The sequence below is a fragment of the Drosophila guanche genome, unplaced genomic scaffold (genome assembly GCF_900245975.1).
Source record: "Drosophila guanche unplaced genomic scaffold, DGUA_6, whole genome shotgun sequence".
Taxonomy (NCBI): Eukaryota; Metazoa; Arthropoda; class Insecta; order Diptera; family Drosophilidae; genus Drosophila; species Drosophila guanche.
This window is the reverse complement of record NW_022995801.1, coordinates 23602-45495: the sequence shown is the minus strand read 5'-3', so window position 1 is coordinate 45495 and position 21894 is coordinate 23602. Positions and strand designations below refer to the sequence as shown.

Here is a 21894-nt window from a genome sequence, read left to right as displayed (position 1 = left end):
ACTCCAATCGTCCGCCCTCCAAATAAATGCACAACGGTCGCTTGGGCAACAGACAATGATATCCCACGGTGGTGCAGACGAGCAAGGCCCCCGTAAGAGCCTTCATATACGCACCATACCGTGGCACGGCAATCAGTAAAAGGTTCATCAGCAGCCACGAGGCCAGCGAAGACCACAGCATTATGCTTGCAAAATATCCCGCAGCCCTGTACTGTCCGCCCCAAGAGAAGCCCTCGCGACCGAGGCTAAAGTACTCGGCCACCGTGAGTATAGGAAAAGGCAGACCACGCTGCAGCGCATGTCGATAGTTGGCGCTCATATCGGTGGCACCCTCCCACATGAAGCGCTCGTTGTAGTCGATATCCGGTGGCGTGTAGTTTCCAATGGGTATGGCTAAAAAAACACGTATCAACGCTCGTTAAAAGTGACTTTAAATTTTATAAAAACAAGACTCCACAAAAAACATCCTCCACAGTTCCTTAACAATCACAAGTCAGAATATTTCCATAACCGAAAAAAAAACCTCCAGCAATACACACACCTTCAAGATTCAACCTTCAGTTCAATTACAGACAAACTGAAACACTTCAACTAAATGATTATTTCCTGTTGAACCAGAAATGTTTTGGGTGCCACAAGGTATATGATTAATGGCACACATTCATTGTCAATAGCATTTCAGCTCCAAAAACACCTCAACTGAACGACGGCCAAAAGTGCAACAACATTCGCATAATCAATGTGCAATAAATACAATTACATTTGTGTTTCTATTTTCTGATAGCATATTTTGTTAGCAATTTTTCCGGTTTACAGGGCACGCGCTTTTGGCCCGTTTTGTATTCAGTTTTCTGTTCGGTTTTTGTTTTTTTTTTGTAACGAGAGCGTTGTTCAACAAGGTTTTGAGTATGTGAAAGAGAGAGAAACACTACCAAATGAATGAAAACGAGAAGGGACGTGTGAGACGCTTCTTACGCGTCACAACTTTCATACCCGTCACTCAGGACTACATCTAGATGTAGAAGACATCGCCAACCACTAGATATCGTTCACATTACAGAACACGTAGTAAAAAGCCTACTCAATAAAATGCATCAAAAAATTAGATCAGTTAATCGTATTTTCCAATTTATGAGATATTTAAAACAGAAATAAAATTCGTACTTTTTCCCTGCACATTCTTTGCAATAATGACCGCTAGGTTTCACATCAGATTTTTCAAAAGTGGCGCCATCTATGAAAATTTCTTGTACGCAACTTTGATGGTCACTATTTTTCTAATACAGAGCGTTAAAAACCGTGTCTTGGTTTTAACTTTTAAAAATTAGCTTTTGGCCACTGTTTCCGCAACTCCTCGCAACCAGTTCAGAATCAAAATGTCGAAATAAAAAGCCAAGTGCTGCTGTTCGACCAAGTCGGTATTCAAATCAATTTAATCTCTTCTTCTTTTCAATTTCGATATTCACCTATTAAATGTATGTTCTTCCTCTTTCTCTATCGCATTCACATATTACATGTATGTTCTATAGCAACAAGCTTCTGTGAGTATGTCGTAAATGCAACAATTCAATAGCTTAATACTACAAATTCATTTTACTTATACAAAATACTAATTGCTCCCGGCCATAAGCCCTTTGCGCTAATTCCGCGTAAACATTCGTAAACATTCGACCAAAACTGGTCATTGGGACAATAGTGCATCTGCACCTCAGATGTGTTTTGTCAAATTTTAAATTTTTTCTTCATTTGTCATCTACATCTACAACACTTCTCACACCAACACGCTCGCCGCCCTTCCCTAGACACACATACTGCTTACTCGCTGCAGAAGCAGAGGCAGCGCCCGCACACAAAAAAAAAACAAATACAAGCTGCGGGACGGGGTGGGTTAAAAGTCGGTAGAGAAATTGGCAGAGGGACGGCAAAGGCAGGGGCCGAGTGAAGCAGAAGCAGAGTGTGAATGAGAGAATGTAAAAAGAACAACAAAAGCTGCGGGACAGGGTGGGTTTAGCCACTGCAAATTAATTTCTCCATTGTGGATATAATAATGATCCGATCAGATCCCAATTTGGTGATCTGATAGATATGGCCATTTCCTACGGAATGGCGTTTTTAATTTTCTTTTATCTTCAAAACTGTAGATTTGGGAGGTTTTCGCCCTTTTGCGGGGGCGGAAGGGGACGTAGTGAAATACACTGGTTCCAGTGTCAGCATACAGAAGTCCGGAGCCAAAATTTGTTGGTCCTAGCTCTTATAGTCTTTGAGAACTAGCCGACAAACAAGACGGACAGACGGACAGACAGACATGGCTCTATCGACTCGGCTATTGATGCTGATCAAGAATATATATACTTTATGGGGTCGGAAACGCTTCCTTCTGTGCGTTACATACAACCGTTATTCCCTACAAATACAATATACCCTATTTACTCTTCGAGTACCGGGTATAATTATTATCAAGGCCATGGATGAGTTGATCTTTTGTAAGTATTTACATGGTGTTTCTGTGGAGGCCCTCCATGTATTTGAAGGTCGCCTTGTGGCAGAAGAGCCGAAGGGACGCATTGGGTGGGTGTGTATTGCTGGTGCTTGGCTTTAATTTTTTTATTGCTAGTGAAAATTGTGTTTAATAACATTTCCATTTATTGCAAAAAGAGATATCAGATATGCGGCCAAGTGGTGCACGAAAAAGCGTAATAGTTCTAAAAACAAATCAAAATGTTAACGGACTCTTTGGACCCCAAACTGGTGAATATTTGAATAATGTTTTGATTGCTACACGAACGGTTTCGCACCATATTAAATACTGACCAAACCTTAACACAACAATCAACACAATTTAAAGAACCAAAAGCGAACAACAAATTTGTATAAAATATTTTTGGACAATTCGTTTAAATGTTGTGTCTGTATTTCTGTCTGTCTGTGTGCTCACAACACAACTCAATTAATTTCCAAACAATATTCAAGTTCAAGTGTATTCACCTTTGCACTATGGGTAAAAAGACCGAGTTTTGGCATTTATGTAATTTTTTTTGGGTAAAAGATTTGAATGCGACTTAAGCTTTCTGATTCCTAAATATCCAGATAAAACAAATCTGGTTTAAGAAGATTTTTACCTAGATGCTTTGACTTGTGAAAAGGTGCGGAAAAATTGAGCAACTTGCAGCTGTAATTGTAGCTCGATTACAAAGTTTATATACAAGAAAAAATATGTAAAAAAAAGGTCGAGGTATTTAAATTAACTGTTAATACATGTTTTTGTATAGTTGTGTGTAGTTATTTAACTGCCAAATGCTTTGCTCGTGTGTCTATTTAGCTTGGTACTAACAATTGTACGTGTTTTCTGTGGAATATTACTTTTGCACAGCACACCACTGCTGGTGCACAGGTTCAAGTTACAAGTTATTAACCAAATATTATAGAATCACGTGGTGTTCATGCTTTTTGCCCGTTTTTGTCCTTTTCGAATAATTTTAAATTTTGCAGAAGCTTATGAGTTCACTCATGCAGCGCTGCTGGAGGTCTGGACCAACAACAATCGTGAATCAGACGCAATAAAATGTTATAGTTTAAAGAGTATTGACAAACACTGACTAACTAAGAAGAAACTATTACAATTCAAACGAAAATTATCCAATTTATTACTTAGTTAAACAAGTACCAATCGAAATGCAATTGTACGTTGGAGCGATTCCAATCAAATTACTTTTAACCAAACAATCATTCAATCAGTCAATCAAATATATTTTCTTAAAGTTCTAAAATGTTTTAAAGGATCTTTTATCTTTTATATACTTTTTTATACCCGGTACTCAAAGAGTAAATAGGGTATATTGTATTTGTAGGGAATAACGGTTGTATGTAACGCACAGAAGGAAGCGTTTCCGACCCCATAAAGGATATATATTCTTGATCAGCATCAATAGCCGAGTCGATTGAGCCATGTCTGTCTGTCCGTCTGTCCGTCTTGTTTGTCGGCTAGTTCTCAAAGACTATAAGAGCTAGGACCAACAAATTTTGGCTCCGGACTTCTGTATGCTGACACTGAAACCAGTGTATTTCAAAAATGAGCTACGCCCCCTTCCGCCCCCGCAAAAGGGCGAAAACCTCCCAAATCTACAGTTTTGAAGATAAAAGAAAACTAAAAACGCCATTCCGTAGGAAATGGCCATATCTATCAGATCACCATCCGATTGGATCATTATTATGGCCACAATGAAGAAGTTAATTTGCAGTGGCTAAACCCACCCCGTCCCGCAGCTTATATTTTTTTTTTGCACATTCTCTCATTCACACTCTGCTTCGCGCAGACACGTCTCTGCCTCTGCCGCGTCTCTGCCCTGACTCTGCAGTGTTTCATTATAGGGGAGGGCGGCGAACAAAAGGAGCGTGTTGGCGTGAGCAGTGTTGATGATGACAGATGAAGAAAAAATGTAAAACTTGACAAATAACCGCTAAGGTGCAGATGTAGTACTGAGTGTCGGGTATAAAAGTTGTGACGCGTAAGAAGCGTCTCACACGACCCTTCTTGTTTCTTTTATTGTTTGGCGAAAGGGAACAAAAGTAAAGGTTTGACTTAAGGTTTCTCTTCCAGTGACTAAAATACACACTCAAAATTATACATTCATACTTTAATGGGCTATGAGCTATACCTCAGTGTAAGGCTAGTTTTGTACGACTATAATGATTTTGTGGCTGGGGACAGCAGAAGCAGAGTGTGAATGAGAGAATGTGAAAAAACAAATATAAGCTGCGGGACGGGGTGGGTTTAGCCACTGCAAATTAATTTTTTCATCGTGGCTATAATAATGATCCAATCGGATCGTAATTTGTTGATCTGATAGATATAGTCATTCCCTACGGAATGGCGTTTTTAGTTTTCTTTTATCTTCAAAATTATAGATTTGGAGGGTTTTCGCCATTTTGCGGGGCGGTAGAGGGCGTGGCTCATTTTTGAAATACTCTTGTAACAGTGTGAGCATACAGCCCTCTGGATGCAAAATTTGGTGACTCTAGCATTTAGCCTCTATCTAGCATCTAGACTATTTTTGCATAAATCATTAATCTTTTATTTCGCAGTTAATAAAGGGGCTCTTCATTGGCAGTGACACGGAGTATGAGCAAACGAGAAGGGACGTGTGAGACACTTCTTACGCGTCAAAACTTTTATACCCGGCACTCAGGACTACATCTAGATGTAGAAGACATCGCCAACCACTAGATATCGTTCACATTACAGAACACGTAGTAAAAGACTACTTAATAAAACGCATCAAAAAAATTGGATCAGTTAATATTTTCCAATTTATGAGATATTTAAAACAGCAATAAAATTGGTACATTCTTGGACCGATAGGTTTCACAGCAAATTTTTCGAAAGTGGCGCCATCTATGAAATTTCTTGTACGCAACTTTGATGGTCCAATGGTCTGCATATTCTGTGCAATAATGACCGATAGGTTTCACAGCAAATTTTTCGAAAGTGGCGCCATCTAACGCTAAAAAACGAGTCTTGGTTAAAAGTCGGAAGAGTCACCGCCAGGGGGAGGGCAGAGGCAGGGGCCGAGTGAAGCAGAAGCAGAGTGTGGATGAGAGAATGTAAAAAGAGCAACAAAAGTTGCGGGACAGGGTGGATTTAGCCACTGGAAATTAATTTCTCCATTGTGGCTATAATATTGATCCGATCGGATTCCAATTTGGTGATCTGATAGATAGATTTCCTACAGAATGGCGTTTTTAGTTTTCTTTTATCTTCAAAACTGTAGATTTTGGAGGTTTTCGCTCTTTTGCGGGAAGGGGGCGGGCTCATTTTTTAAATTTACTGGTTTCAGTGTGAGCATATAGCGTCTGGATGCAAAATTTGGCGGCTCTAGCTCTTATAGTCTCTGAGAACGAGCCGACAAACTAGACGGACAGACAGACAGGGCTCTATCGACTCGGCTATTGATGCTGATCAAGAATATATATACTTTATGGTTCTGTGCGTTACATACAACCGTTATTCGCACAATTACAATATACCCTATTTAATCTTTGAGTACCGGGTATAAAAATAAACAAAGATGTTGGAAGGGGGGCTGGGTAGACACTGCAAATTAACTCCGTTATTCTGGCTATAATAATGATCCACTCTATCTCCAATTTGGTGATCTGATAGATATGTTCTTTCCCTATGGAATACATTTTTAGTTTTCTCCTGTCTTAAAAATTGTGGCTGTGCACTTATGGGGCGGAAGGGGGCGGGGCGAAATTTTGAAATATACTTGAAACCGTGTGAGAATACAAAAGTCTGGATTCAAAACTTGGTTGCCCTATTATGGTCTCTAAGTACTTGACGCTCATAAGGACCGACAGACGGTCGAAAAAATGTGTTGCATCACATACGTGTACCCGGAACTCGAAGAGTAAATAGGGTATATTGTATTTGTGATGGGAAAATGTGCGTAACGCACCGAAGGAAATGTTTCCGACCCCAATAATTATATACATACATATATTCTTGATCAGTTTATCGAGCCTATCTGTCTGTATGTCCGTATGTCCGTCCTTTGAAGTACACTTATAACAGTGTGAGCATTAAGAGGTCTTAATGCAAAATTTGGCTCTAGCTTTTATATACTCTGAGATCTCCTCAGACGGACGGACAGAAAGCAGACATGCCCATATCGGCTCGGCTGTTGATGCTGATCAAGAATATATATATTTTATGGGGTCGGAAACGTTTCCTTCTCTCCGTTACATATGTACATCCGTTATTCCCCACAAATACAATATACCCCATTTACTCTTCGAGTACCGGGTATAAAAATGCCATTCCGTAGGGAATGACCATATCTATCACATCACCGAATAAGAATCAGATTGGATCATTATTATAGCCAGAATGACAGTGGCTTGTTTTGCAGTGGCTACCTCTTCCTGCAGCTTTGTTCATTTTTTGCACATTCTCTCATTCCAGGATGCGGCTCTGGGGGAGGGGGGCGAGCTAAAAGAGCGTGTTGGTGTGAGATTGATGTATGTATATGTAGATTTAGGTGTAGATAACAGATGAAGAAAAAATTTTAAATACATACATATGTACATTTGTAGTATGTATGTATCACATGCAGATACAGACTGACCTCTCACAAAGCCTCTCACAAACGTCCATACTTCCTCTTTAAGTCTCCCTTTTCCACCATTCCATAACCTCTCACTGTAGCTCTAAAAGATGCCATTTATAGGAAATTCCCACGCCTCAGTGCCACCTGAAAAGCAAAATACCTCTCCTCCTGCAAGTCAACTCCCAATGACCCATGCAAGAGAGAAACGTGAGACGTAAGCTCAAGCAAGTGACTCAAGTGTATGCCCAAATATCGAAAAACGACCACCAAGCCACGAAACGAGCTTACAAATTACAAACTCAACACCAAAAAAATGTAAACAAAAAATAAACGAAAATATCTACAAAGAAAGATATTTACAGAAATCATCAAAAGCTGTCATATAATTTATGCTCAGATTCTTGGCCTTCGAGTCGGGGCAAGGTTCTCCAGCATATGTCTGCCTGACTGGCCTACGAATTTGTTGTTTGATTTTTTCTCTCGATCACAAAAGTGGCAAAATACAACAAAAATATATAAAATAAAACGGAAAACACTACGCACTGTCTACGCATTTTGTAGATCGATGGTAAAGTCATTAAACTGACAATCGCTATGATTTCCCAGTTGGTGGCACCGCACCTCAGATACAGACTTGTTTAGGGTGTGGAAATTGTGTTCGCTGCTTGCAACCGTTGCAACCGGTTCAATTTGTTGATTGTGCGGAGCTCTACTTGATTCAAATGTGGATGTGGTTTATGGTAAATGGGGAAGTAAAAGTAGGAGATACCTATAAAAATAACGAGAGGAACGGTGTTAGACGCTTCGTACGCGTCGCAACTTGTATACCCGGTACCATGAAGCAACTATAAGGAGGTCTCGTCGGAAAAAAGAGGGAAACGTAACAATGCTGTCAATAAGTGCGAGTGAAAGGGCTCTCGCTGTAAGTGAGGAACGCTGCCAACGACGAGACCTCATTATAGTTGCTTCATGCCCGGTACTCAGTCAGTATATATGTATGTATATATGTATGTATTTATTTGTATGTATATATAGAGGTAACCTTGGTATGCTACTACATCTGTCTTATGCATCTACATGAGTTTTCTCACCAGCACGCCCTGTTGGCACTGCATGTGGCAGAGTGTGCGAGCGAGAAGTAATGACAAGCCACTGCAAGTGAATTTCTTCATTCTGGCTATAATAATGATCTGATAGATAATGCCATTTTCTACGGAACTGCGTTTTTAGTTTTCTCTTATCTTCAAAATATGATCTGATCTGATCTTATCTGATCTCGAACATAATTATATAATATAAAAATAAATAATATATAATATAATATATTATTGACAGACATTTCGGATTAAAATGGATTTTAGTATTTGCTGACACAGCTTTAATGATAATAGAGGCTTTGGGAAAAGACATTTCCAGGGTTTTTACCATAATTATGACAGCCAAATAAAAGTTTCATAGAACTTTAGATAATACGAAAAATAAAATATTCGAAGAAACTTCAGATTATGATCACATCTTAATGAACATACAACTTTTCGTAATTTTCTACAGAGTAGAGTATATTTGAATTTTAAATTTCCTGGATCAATCACAAGAGCACAGATAAGAGTTTTATTTTTATACCCGGTACTCAACGAGTAAATAGGGTATATTGTATTTGTGCGAATAACGGTTGTATGTAACACACAGAAGAAAGCGTTTCCGACCCCATAAAGTATATATATTCTTGATCAGCATCAATAGCCGAGTCGATAGAGCCATGTCTGTCTGTCCGTCTGTCCGTCTTGTTTGTCGGCTAGTTCTCAGAGACTATAAGAGCTAGAGCCACCAAATTTTGCATCCAGACTGCTATATGCTTACACTGAAACCAGTGTATTTTTGAAAAATGAGCCACGCCCCCTTCCGCCCCCGCAAAAGGGCGAAAACCACCCAAATCTACAGTTTTGAAGATAAAAGAAAACTAAAAACGCAATTCCATAGGAAATGGCCATATCTATCAGTTCACCAAATTGGGATCCGATCGGATCATTATTATAGTCACAATGGAGAAATGAATTTTCTGTGGCTAAACCCACCCTGTCCCGCAGCTTTTGTTGCTCGTTTTACATTCTCTCATTCACACTCTGCTTCTGCTTCACTCGGCCCCTGCCTCTGCCCTCCCCCTGGCGATGACTCTTCCGACTTTTAGAAGTTCCTTCCCGCATCTTATATATCCGTTTTTTTTTTGTGTGCGGGCGCTGCCTCTGCGTCTACCGCAAGTCAGCAGTATGTGTGTCTAGGGAAGGGCGGCGAGCGTGTTAGTGTGAGAAGTGTTGTAGATGTAGATGACAGATGAAGAAAACATTTAAAATTTGACAAAACACAGCTGAGGTGCAGATGCACTATTGTCCCAATGACCACTTTTGGTGGCTGTTTACGCGGAATTAGAGCAAAGGGCTTATGGCCGGGAGCAATTAGTATTTTGTGTAAGTAAAATGAATTTGTAGTATTAAGCTATTGAATTGTTGCATTTACGACATACTCACATAAGCTTGTTGCTATAGAACATACATGTAATATGTGAATACGATAGAGAAAGAGGAAGAACATACATTTAATAGGTGAATATCGAAATTGAAAAAAAGAAGAGATTAAATTGATTTGAATTCCGACTCGGTCGAACAGCAGCACTTGGCTTTTTATTTCGAGATTTTGATTCTGAACTGGTTGCGAGGAGTTGCGGAAACAGTGTCCAAAAGCTAATTTTTAAAAGTTAAAACCAAGACTCGGTTTTTAACGCTCTGTATTAGAAAAAGAGTGACCATCAAAGTTGCGTATAAGAAATTTTCATAGAAACCACTTTCGAAAAATCTGATGTGAAACCTAGCGGTCATTATTGCACAGAATGTGCAGGGAAAAAGTACGAATTTTATTTCTGTTTTAAATATCTCATAAATTGAGAACTGTCTACCCTTTCTACAGGTTTAACCATTTAAAAAATGTTGTCTAAACATGAACAGTCCAAACTTAAAACTATTCCATTAATAACTTTACACGCTTTCGGCACACCTAAAAACCAGCTTCCGCTAAATGTATTATATTTCCCTTTATTAAATATAAGAGCCCCCACAAAAGAAACATGATGAAGACGACGACGATGAGAACTCGCGCTTAAGTACAGCCAACAACAACAGCAACAACAAAGACAAATAAATTTAAACATTTTTATATTATGCCTTTTCATAATTATAAGTGATGATTATGCTGATTATGATTAATTCTTTGTGGCTGGAGAGACGGAGGAGAGAAGTGATGTGGAGATACTGCGGGAAGTGTGTGAGTGTGTCAGCAGCTGATACAACAAAAAACGAGGAAGGACGTGTGAGACGCTTCTTAAGCGTCACAACTTTTATACCAGGTACTCAGTAGGCATCTGTAATTATTTCAAATTTTACATATTACATTTTACATTTTTTCTAAATATGTCATCTACATCTACATCAATTTTCAAGCCAACACGCTCTGTTAGCTAGCCCCCCACCCCTAGAGCCGCACACTGCTGAAGCAGAGTGTGGAATGAGAGAATGTGCAAAAATAAATATAAACTGAGGGACGGGGTGGGTTTAGCCACTGGACATTAATGTCTTCATTCTGCCTATAATAATGATTAAATCTAATCCCAATTCAGTGATCTGATAGATATGGTCATTCCCTACGGAATTGAGTTTTAAGATTTATCTTATCTTTAAAATTATGGATACAGCAGAAGCTCGCCCCATGTTTTTGAAATACATTTGTATCAGTGTGATATCACAGCAGTCTGGATGCAAAATTTGTTGGCTCTAGCTGACATATATGGCGGACACTCAGGCATGGGTATATCGACTCGGCTCTTGATGCTGATCAAGAATATATATACTTTGTGGGGTCGGAAAACCTTCCTTCTGTGTGTTACATGTTTTCCCCACAAATACAATATACCCTATTAACTCTTCAAGTACCGGGAAAAAAAGACAAACTGAACTAAGACTGACTTTAAAATAGCCAAAGAGGCACAAGACACACGACACAATACTCGGACACAAAGAAAAACAGAGAGACAATGGCAACTCGACTTCTAAATTATACTGATATACTCCTACGTCATCAGCGTTACACCTCGTTTCTGCATCACCCCCTTTTATCACTTGTCAGCTAGAAATATATTTAAGTACGTTCCATTTCTGTCATGAGTTTGTCTGTTAAAACGAATAAATAAATGGCAAATAGAATGGAATTATTTTATATATAGAAAATTATATTACATTTGTGGGCACTTGGAGAGAGTGAAAAGTGTCAAAAATTAGGCAGAAATCTAGACAGCCACATAATATGCATGTGACACAAAAAATGCATGTGACACATGTGACACAAATAGCTTTTTGTAGACAAATTAATGAGGAGTACTTGAGGAGTACTTGAGTACTTTTGTTCAGGCACACGGCCCTCTGAATTAATGGAGTAGTCATTCTATAAAAAAAAAGCTGACTTGAAGTAAGCTCCATCGATATATTTCCTTTAAACAAAACAAAATATTAAATAAAATAAATTTAAACAACTCTCTTGTTTAGGAAACGTACCAAAAATTGTATTCCAATTATATATTGTAGAAAAATTTCAATTCATGGGATTTGTCTATATATATTTGTTCTATCGCCCATTTCGGTCACAAAGTCAAAGTATTCGGAATTTAATGCATGTAGGTTCTGCTATAAATTCTACACCCATACCATCTATACCCATAACCACTAGTTCTGATTTTTCTCATGTGTGTAGAATTACTCAAATTACTTCATAATGAACACTGGTTGTGTTTTTCCATTCTTGGAATCACAAAACTCTTTTTGTACGAAGCCTCTATTAACGTAATTTGCCAATTAAAAACCCTATGTACATGCATATATCTCAATGAGTTCCAGTCGATTGAGTGAGTCAGTTACTTAGAAGGGAAGGATGAAGGCAATCAAACCCACCTGGAAACCACCTGGCCTCACTGAAAATCCTTGCACTTCGAATGAAACTGCAATAAAATAAGTCAGCTAATGAACAAAGGCCACGAGAACCGCAAAAACTCTGCAACCCTAATTGGAAGTGAAACAAAAGTTTCATAAATGATATATCATTAAGACCTCAGATTGGCCCATAAAATCATACAACAAAAAGATTTTTTATTCATACGGTGGTAATTATCTTTATAAAATGTAATTTGTAATGTAAATTATCATTAACAGTTTTTGGATACCTAAAATGGTATTTGAAATTTGGTTGACTTTGAACCACTCCGTAATGAGTGCAATAATTAAGTTGTCTATTTAGTCATAGAGAGGCCTCTAAGACACACTCCAAAGATTGACATGCTCAATTATCATATTCTAAATCCAACAGCAAATCACACAAAAAATAAAAATGTACCTAATACTATAAATATTTTGTGGCGCAGTCAGCAGCAGCTGTCAACTTGAAGCAACGTTTGCCCTTTTACTAAACAGGAAACACACAACTCCCACCCTTTCACCCAAGTATTTATTCATCCATCCAACAGGGAACAAGAATAATAGATATAACAATAGAGTGAATGGAGTAACTCGTGGAACACATTTTGGCAAACGTCATTCTGTTTGGGGTTTCGTTTGAGGTTTCGATGGGGCTTAAAAAGCTACCGAAATAACATTTGCCATGATAGGAGGGATGGGTTTTCACAAAATCTGTATTAGCCAAAACCCAAATGGACTCCGACATAATGTCGACATAAGTCACAATTTGTATACCCGGCACTCAGTACTACATCTACACCTTAGCGGTGTTTTGTCAAATTTTAAATTTTGTCTTCAACTGTCATCTACATCTACAACACTTCTCTCACCAACACGCTCCTTTAGCTCGCCGCCCTTTCCTAGACCCACACACTGCAGACGCGCGGCAGAGGCAGAGGCAGCGCCCGCGCACACTAAAAAAACAACGGGGTGTGGCCCATTTTTTAAATACACTGGTTTCAGTGTGAGCATATAGCAGTCTGGATGCAAAATTTGGTGGCTTAGCTCTTATAGTCTCTGAGCCGACAAACAAGACTCGGCTATTGATGCTGAACAAGAATATATATACTTTATGGGGTCGGAAACGGTTCCTTCTGTGCGTTACATACAACCGTTATTCACACAAATAAAATATACCCTATTTACTCTTCGAGTACAGTGTTTCGCCCTGCGGTCGGAATGGTGCGGGGCGAAATTTTAAAATACACTTGTAACAGTGTGAGCATTCAGAAATCTGGAGGCAAAACTTGGTTGCCGTATCTTTTATGGTGTCTGAGTACTAGGCACTCATAAGGACTGACAGACAGACGGACATACAGACATTGCTATGTCGACTCGATTCTCAACAAAGCATTCCCCAGTGTGCCAATCCCTAAAATTCACATAAAAACCAAAAGCCAACATCCAAGCACTTAATTCTGCCCACTTAATTCAAAATCAGATTTCAGATTTCAATAAAGAAAATTCGCTGCAGCATACCCTCCTAACGGGCATTCTACGATAATACTTAATCTCCATATTTTTCGAACAGAAAATGATTGTTATATGGCCACACAGGACAGAACAGACAACTGCTTTACCACAAGCCACTCGTAACATTTGTTCGCATTTTGTGGAGTGAGGAATATATGGGAGCAGACGGCAGGGTGCCAGGAGTATGTATGGACTATTCATGCTTGAGTTTACTTGAAACTGGAATTCCAATTGATTCAGCTGAGGTCTAAGGTAGGCCCACCAACAACACACAGAAAAGAATTTCACCTTTTCGATGAGCAAAGTGAGTGAAATCTTAATAAACAAAACAGATTCAGGTACACATATATGTATATATAGGGGGATCTATATACATAAATGTATGTGTAAAGACATGGAGGGCTGTACGGCAAACGTTTTTGCTATTTGTATTTGTATTTGTATTTGTCGAATATTTCCGCAGGTGTCGGGCATAGCGCGAGTCGAGTGGCATTTCAAGTTGTTGCTGTTGCTTCTTGCTATTTTTGCTGCCCCAGCTGCCAATTCTGCTGCCGCCTCTGCTGCCTCTATTGTTGCCAAGAATCGTGACATGCAACTTGACTTGGTACTTGGCAGGAGCCAACGCGGCAGCAACCGCAGCACCACTGACGTCACCTCCCCATCCATTATACTCGTTCGACCCACCAACAAATTCAGATGAATACAAATATAAACCACAACATTTTGGGAAATAAATTAGCCAGAAGCCAGAGCCTAACCTCAAGTCAAACACCAAGTCAATCCCTAAACTGCAGCAGCAGTTGCTATCTATCTATGCTATGCTATATACATACACAAAATATGTACACATCTTTTGGGGCAGGTTATAATGATTTTCTAATTTTTTTAGTGAAACTTAATATTTGTAATGAATTGCAAACTAATTTTTAAATAATAAATCGGTCTTGAAACAAGTTTCTGGGAGTTTTTCGGCATACAGTTTTTAAATCAAGTAATCTTTAAATCTTTAAGGGTATGCAATCTTTGAGTAGAGTTGAACACACTTTAAGATGTGTAATTCCCATTAGCCATAGTCTGCCCGTAAGCCCGCCACCCCCACCTCTGCGTGAGAATTAATGTAGATGTAGATGACAGAAGTAAAAAAAACATTTAAATAAAAAAATAAAAAACACAAAACTACAGATGTAATACTGAGTATTTTATTTAGACAGTCCAAAAACGTTTTAAACATTAAAATACATTTTTGTAATCATATTTAATTGGAAAGCAAATCATTAGAGGAATAATGTATGTATGGAATATATGGAATATTTAAACAAAACTTACAAAATTATGAGCTTCCATAAAAATCTATGATTTAACTATCAATGATCATCCTCCCTTTACCTCAAGACAATAACCTCGACCAATAACCACACAAAATTAAAACTATCACAAAGTTTACCCAGCAATTTTAAGCCCAATCGTTAAACGTTACGCCTTAGTCAATTTAACCAAAATAAAACTCAAATACAAATGTAAACACAAATAGAAGCAAAGCTCTGCCAATAGTTGGGGTCCCTGCATAAAAAGCAATCAAATATGAAAACCCATTCACCCATTAAACTACGACGAAAACGATTAGTACTTGGGAAGACCTCCTGATTTAAAGATTGGAAAACTTACCTGCCAACGTTACATTGACATGCATGAGACCAATGTGGGTGCCGATCCGAGCTGGTAGCTTCTCGCGTGAGAAGGCTTTATACGGTGCAATGATGGTTGCATGTGCCACATGCCACGCGGATCCCAAACGAGTGACTGTTCGTTGTTGCGGTGCGATAAAAACGTGTGAAGAGATTGAGCATATGCAAATCAGTATTTTATTCATATTTTTATATATTAATTGAAGGTCACCCATCTGGTACTCACTCAGAATGACTAGACCCACAAAAAGCGAAAGTGTGACTGTCGAGAATGTTGTGAATTTCTGTAAGAATTAAAATAATAATTGTCTGTTGCAGAAACTACAAACTATATTGGTATTCAACTTTAATAAAAAAGCCACTTATTTTAACTTCGTTATACTTGAAAGCGTTCAGCAAATTAATTCGAATGAAAAGGCAATGACAATTTTCCCATAAGCGAAAGGATACACTGATTTTGCCTTTTAAAGGGTGGTGGATTTTTAATTTTATAGTTTTCATATTAATTAAAAATCAATTTAGCTTCACAAAATTAATTTTTAAATTAAATTTATAGTTTTGAATTTTAACTAATTAATATATCTTTTCAATATTTCGTTAAATTTAAATCAAAATAACAATATTCTCGGAAAAAGAACAAACAGTTAATGTAAAACGATTTTCTGATAACTGTGTCTTCTATTCCCGTGATGCCTCTGGAAAATACCAGTGAAAACGCCAATATTCTCGACAGCGAATGTAAGACTAATGGAACAGTGTTATTAGTATTTGCAAGCTTTAATTCAGCCAACAATTGTTTCCGATTGCGACCCCAAAATACAAGAAGAGGGCACGCCCTTCCGTTAACGGGTTTACCCATAGTCTCAACAATAGTATATTTATATGTATATCATGTTTAACTGACATCTGTTTGGAAACGTGCCGTCGATTACAGACAGTTCCACAATTCAGACAATTAGACAGACAGCCAGCCGACGCACAGACCAGCCGGCAACAGCAACAGCAGCAGCGTGAGAAAACGTATCGGATCGGACGTTGAGGCCTCAAGTAGCTGCTAATAATATTCGGTATATTAATACATAAATACCACACTTATACGCTGCGGTTAATGAAATGTACTTTATGTATTACATTTACGATGCTTCTAAGACTTTTATGAGCACTACTTTAGATCTAATTTAGGTTGATGCCAGGGAAACTCGTTCAGAAAACTTGAATGTTGGGATTTTAATTTGTTTTGATATTTAAAATGTATATATTTAAACTAGATTTTAATCAAATCAAATTTTAAATGGGTATAAATCCGTTGAGATTATTTTTTATTATTGAGATTATTATTGATACTTGTATGCTATAACTAGTTTCCACTAGTTCACAGTAAAAATACTGAACGAATATTAATTATACATATGTACAAAACTTCAAAATTTTAGTCATGAACTGGTATTTAAAACATGTATTTAAAATAATTTGAGAACTGGTTCAATGAATTAAAGAAAATAAACTTCATTTAAGTTTAAGTTTGAGTCTTAATAGCTCTATCAAATTTCTCTCTTCAAAATGCTAAATAAGGTCAAACGGAATCTTTAGCCCTTATGTAAATAAAAACTTCACTGCTTCCTGATATTCGATTACTCTGCTAGAGCTTGTTTTTCCTCAAGGAACCAAACCGACCTTTTTATACCCGGTACTCGATGATTAAATAGGGTGTATTGTATTTGTGCACAAAGTGGATGTACGTAACGAACAGAAGGAAACGTTTGCGACCCCATAGAGTATATATAATTATTCTTGATCAGCATAAAGAGCCGAGTCTATATAGCAATGTCTGTCTGCCCGTCCGTCTGTCCGTCTTGTTTTTCGGCTAGTTCTCAGAGACTATAAAAGCCAGAAAAACCAAATTGCCTCCAGACTGTTATGATATCACACTGAGACAAGTGCATTTTAAAACGAGAAGGGACGTGTGAGACGCTTCTTACGCGTCACACTTTTATACCCGGCACTCAGGACTACATCTAGATGTAGAAGACATCGCCAACCACTAGACATCGTTCACATTACAGAACACGTAGTAAAAAGCCTACTAAATAAGATGCATCAAAAAAATTTGATCAGTTAATCGTATTTTCCAATTTATGAGATATTTAAAACAGCAATAAAATTGGTACTTTTTCCGTGCACAATCTGTGCTATAATGACCGCTATGTTTCACAGCAGATTTTTCGAAAGTGGCGCCATCTATGAAATTTTCTGGTACGCAACTTTGATGGTCACTCTTTTTCTAATACAAACAAACAAACTAAACAAACTTCTGTCAGTATGTCGTAAATGCAACAATTCAATAGCTTAATGCTACAAATTCATTTTACTTATACAAAATATTTATTGCTCCCGGCCATAAGCCCTTTGCGCTAATTTGGCGTAAACAGCCACCAAAACTGGTCATTGGGACAATAGTGCATCTGCACCTCAGCTGTGTTTTGTCAAATTTTAAATGTTTTCTTCATCTGTCATCTACATCTACAACACTTCTCACACTAACACGCTCGCCGCCCTTCCCTAGACCACTAACCAAATAGTATAGTATATAGTATATATATATAGTATATATATATAGTATATAACTATACTATTTGGTTAGTGCCTAGACACACATACTGCTGACTTGCGGCAGACGCAGAGGCAGCGCCCTCACACAAAAAAAAAAAAAAAAAAAACAAATATAAGATGCGGGAAGGGGTGGGTTAAAAGTCGGAAGAGTCATCGCCAGGGGGAGGGCAGAGGCAGGGGCCGAGTGAAGCAGAAGCAGAGTGTGAATGAGAGAATGTAAAACGAGCAACAAAAGCTGCGGGACAGGGTGGGTTTAGCCACTGGAAATTAATTTCTCCATTGTGGCTATAAAATTGATCCGATCGGATCCCAATTTGGTGATCTGAAAGATAAGGTCCTTCCCTACGGAATGGTTTTTTAAGTTTTCTCTTATCTTCAAAATTGTGTATACAGCTTGGATCAGTCAGATTGGATCATTATTATAGCCAGAATGAAGAAACTAAATTTTTTGCAAATTCTCTCATTCCAAACTCTGCTTGTGTAGTGTGCGGCTCTAAGGGAGTGGGGCGAGCTAACAGAGCGTGTTGGCGTGAGAAGTGATGTACGTGTAGATGACAGATACTAATGTCACTGACAAATGTCAAATGCAAAATTGAAATTGGGCTGCGTTCTGCATGGGCCACTTGATGGTGCAATCATAACATATCATAGTCCAGAGAATTTAAAAATACGATTGCTCCCTTATCCCACTGGCCAACTCACCTGCTTTCGTACACCCGGAAATATGACCAAAAATGCGACATAGAATGTGGCAAATAAAACAGAGACTGCCACAATGGAGACATCACCGGTGACTGGTGTTCGGTTGGAGAATGAGTACAGCGTTGGTCCCCCATCGTCTCGAAATGCGTCGAACCAGCCTTTCATGCTGGTTGGTGCGGCTTATTGCTGATAAAATCTACATATGAGATGTGGGTAAAAAATCAATAAATCTTCAAAAAATAAATATCCATGGATGGATATGTTTTGTAAGAGCACTTAATTAATAAGATTTGCATTGCAAAATCATGCAAAACGGCCACTCTCATCGCATCTTGCAAACGCGAAAGCTGCAATTCGTGACTAAGCGACAGGAGCTCTATGAAAAAATTACTTTCGTAAATATTTAAAGATCAAAATATGCAAATCAACTTGTACGTTATATGATTTCGATGGTTTGGGGGTATCGCAACCCGGAAATGTAAAAGATAACAACAGAAAAAATTGTATAATAGCTTCTTACATTCCTTAAAACAAAGGAACTTAACAAGAAGACACGAAAATTGAATGAACCAGAAATGAGAACCAGAACCGGATTGGAGCTACAAACAAATTAACAATAAAATGCGACTTCAACAATCTTCAGATGCGGTGAACAATTAAGAGACTGAGAAAACGCCGGCGAGAAATCATCAACATCATCTGCTGACTGGCTGTATGCCGAACTTTTGACTCTTCTGAGAGGTGGAAGACGTAGGCAAAAGCTCGTATAACACTACTCGACACGATTTTGAAGCTTCGATCCACACAAACTTTTTATGAAAGATATGGTGGTTAGAAATGTTTGATAATAATAATAACAATTTGATAAAATATTTGTTTTTTCTGAGGCAGGAGTATGGCAGGGGGAATAAGGAATTTTAAGATACTTAAATTAAGTTATGTGCAAAAAAGCGCTACCTATAAAAAAACCGTTGCAAAAAATACCAGACTTTAAAATTACAGCCACCAGTCCATCAGAAAAAGTTTGTTTGGTTCGAAGCCGAAAAAAAGTTGGATTTTGTCGAGTAGTGTAATTAAGTGCCGAATGAAATTGAATGAGTCTTGAATAATAACATTTGTTGGTGGTTGATGTCGAATTAATATATACACTACGAATAACAATACGGGGGAACTACCAATGAAATGGTAATGAGATTGCCTAGAGGTTACATTTGAGATCTACAAGTGACGAGTAAGGTTTTTAAATAAAGGGAAATTTTAAGGGAAATCAACGGTTGGGTGGAATCTCTAGCTTAAAACTCTATGTTTTACTCTAAAAGCTTTATGTTTTGAAGGAATATATTTAGCAAAGTGCAATTCCTGTCGATACTTTAAGGAAAAATCAGAAAACTTCCTTAAATTCACAACTTTTTATACCCGGTACTCGATCAGTAAATAGGGCATATTGTATTTGTGATGGGAGCAATGTGCGTAAAGCACAGAAGGAAATGTTTCCGAACCCATTAAGTATACATAAATATTCTTGATCAGCATCAATAGCGGAGTCTATGTCTTTCTGTCTGTCCGTATATCACAGACTATAAGAGCTAGAGTCACCACATTTTGTGTGATATCACACTGTTACAAGTGTCTTTCAAAATTAGCACCGCCCCCTTCCGCCCTAAAAAGTGCGAAAATCTGCTGTATTTTGCTCACCAATTTTGAAGATAAGAGGAATTTAAAATGGGTGGCCCCTGCACTCTTCATTCTGTCTATAATAATGACCCAATCTAGTCCTAATCCTATTTACTCTTCGAGTACCGGGTATACAAATGGAATAATAATCTTCTTTGAAATTTTGTAAGATAGTCAGAGATTCTATTCTGCTATACTTAGAGATCCGAAAGAGTTATCTTTCGACAATCCCATGATCCCATGATCCCATGATCCATGATCCGATCCATTTCTGCAATCCAATCAAAATGGCCTTAAGTTTTTTGCAGCTTAAAAGGCAAAAGGCTAGCGCAGTTTAAAGCATTGCTCATACGCTCAACTTTTTACGTGGACAGGGGCACGCGGATGTAAGTTTCGATTGATATCTTAGCAGTCAGTTGGTTTTCCCCACCATTACACAGCACGAGTTCTGGCATGTGAAAGTCTCCGACCCAAAGGGGCCCGAGGGGTAGAATGAGAATCGAATCGAATGTTACCTTTGGGCTACAGATATTTCAAGTTCCTCAATGAATTCTTAATCATTGTCTGTTTAGAATTTCATTCTTTATTAACAGTGAATTTATCTATTTTTCTATCGCCATCCGTCCATCAATGAGGTTTAAAGTTCACTTAAAAAACTTGTCAAACAGAAACCGGCATACAAAATAATTGTCTTTTTGATACCAGGTACTCGAAGAGTAAATAGGGCATATTGTATTTGTGATGGGAGCAATGTGCGTAAAGCACAGAAGGAAATGTTTCCGAACCCATTAAGTATACATATATAATTCTTGATCAGCATCAATAGCCGAGTCAATGTCTTTCTATCTGTCCGGATATCACAGACTATAAGAGCTAGATAAACAAAATTTTGTGTGAAACCTCGTGTGATTCGCCACGCCCCCTTCCGAACCTCAAAGGGCGAAAATCTCCCACAGCCACAATTTTAAAGATAAGAGAAACGTAAAAACGACAAAATGGGAGTGGCAATGCCTTTTCTTCAGTGTAGAATCGAATTTTTATTTTGTTATTTCAGGTACTCCAAGAGTAAATAAGGTATATTATATTTGGAAGGAAGCGTTTTCGACCCAACAAAAGTTTTTTTTTTAATTAGCCCAACCCCATAAACCATTTTTAAGATAAGAGAAAACTTAACAAGCCATTCCGTAGGAAAATACCAAAATACCAAATACCAAGATCACCGAATTGGGTTCAGATTGGATCATTATTATACCTTGAAACGCAAAAGGCTAGCGCAGTTTAATTAATTTTCAGTGGTTACTGTGTATTTTTTTGCACATTCTCTCATTCCACACTGAGCTTCGTGCAGAGTGCGTCTCTAGGGAAGGGGCGAGCAAAACGAGCGTGTTGAAGTGAGATGTGATGTAGATGTAGATGACAGATGTAGAAAAAATGTAAAATGTCAAACATAAAATTCGAAAAAAACGAGAGACGTGCGAGACGTTTCTTACGAATCACAACCTTGGTTATTTTTTATACCCTGTACTGGAAGAGTAAATAGGGTACATTGTATTTATGTGAATAAGGGTTGTATGTAACGCAGAGAAGGAAGCG

General features: G+C 38.1%; 1 protein-coding gene across 1 annotated transcript in view; it reads right to left on the bottom strand.

The window, feature by feature from the left end:
- Positions 1-4: 4 nt before the first annotated feature.
- The window catches only part of LOC117591570 (dual oxidase maturation factor 1-like), a gene marked incomplete at its 3' end in the record, with an annotated part of 29562 nt that continues 7672 nt past the window's right edge, over positions 5-21894 (bottom strand). Inside the window, exons 2-5 of the mRNA XM_034284883.1 lie at positions 18628-18823; positions 15542-15599; positions 15296-15430; positions 5-393 (exon numbers count right to left, since the gene is read on the bottom strand). Of these exons, the coding sequence (XP_034140774.1) occupies positions 5-393; positions 15296-15430; positions 15542-15599; positions 18628-18792 (747 nt within the window). The remainder of the gene's footprint in view (positions 394-15295; positions 15431-15541; positions 15600-18627; positions 18824-21894) is intronic.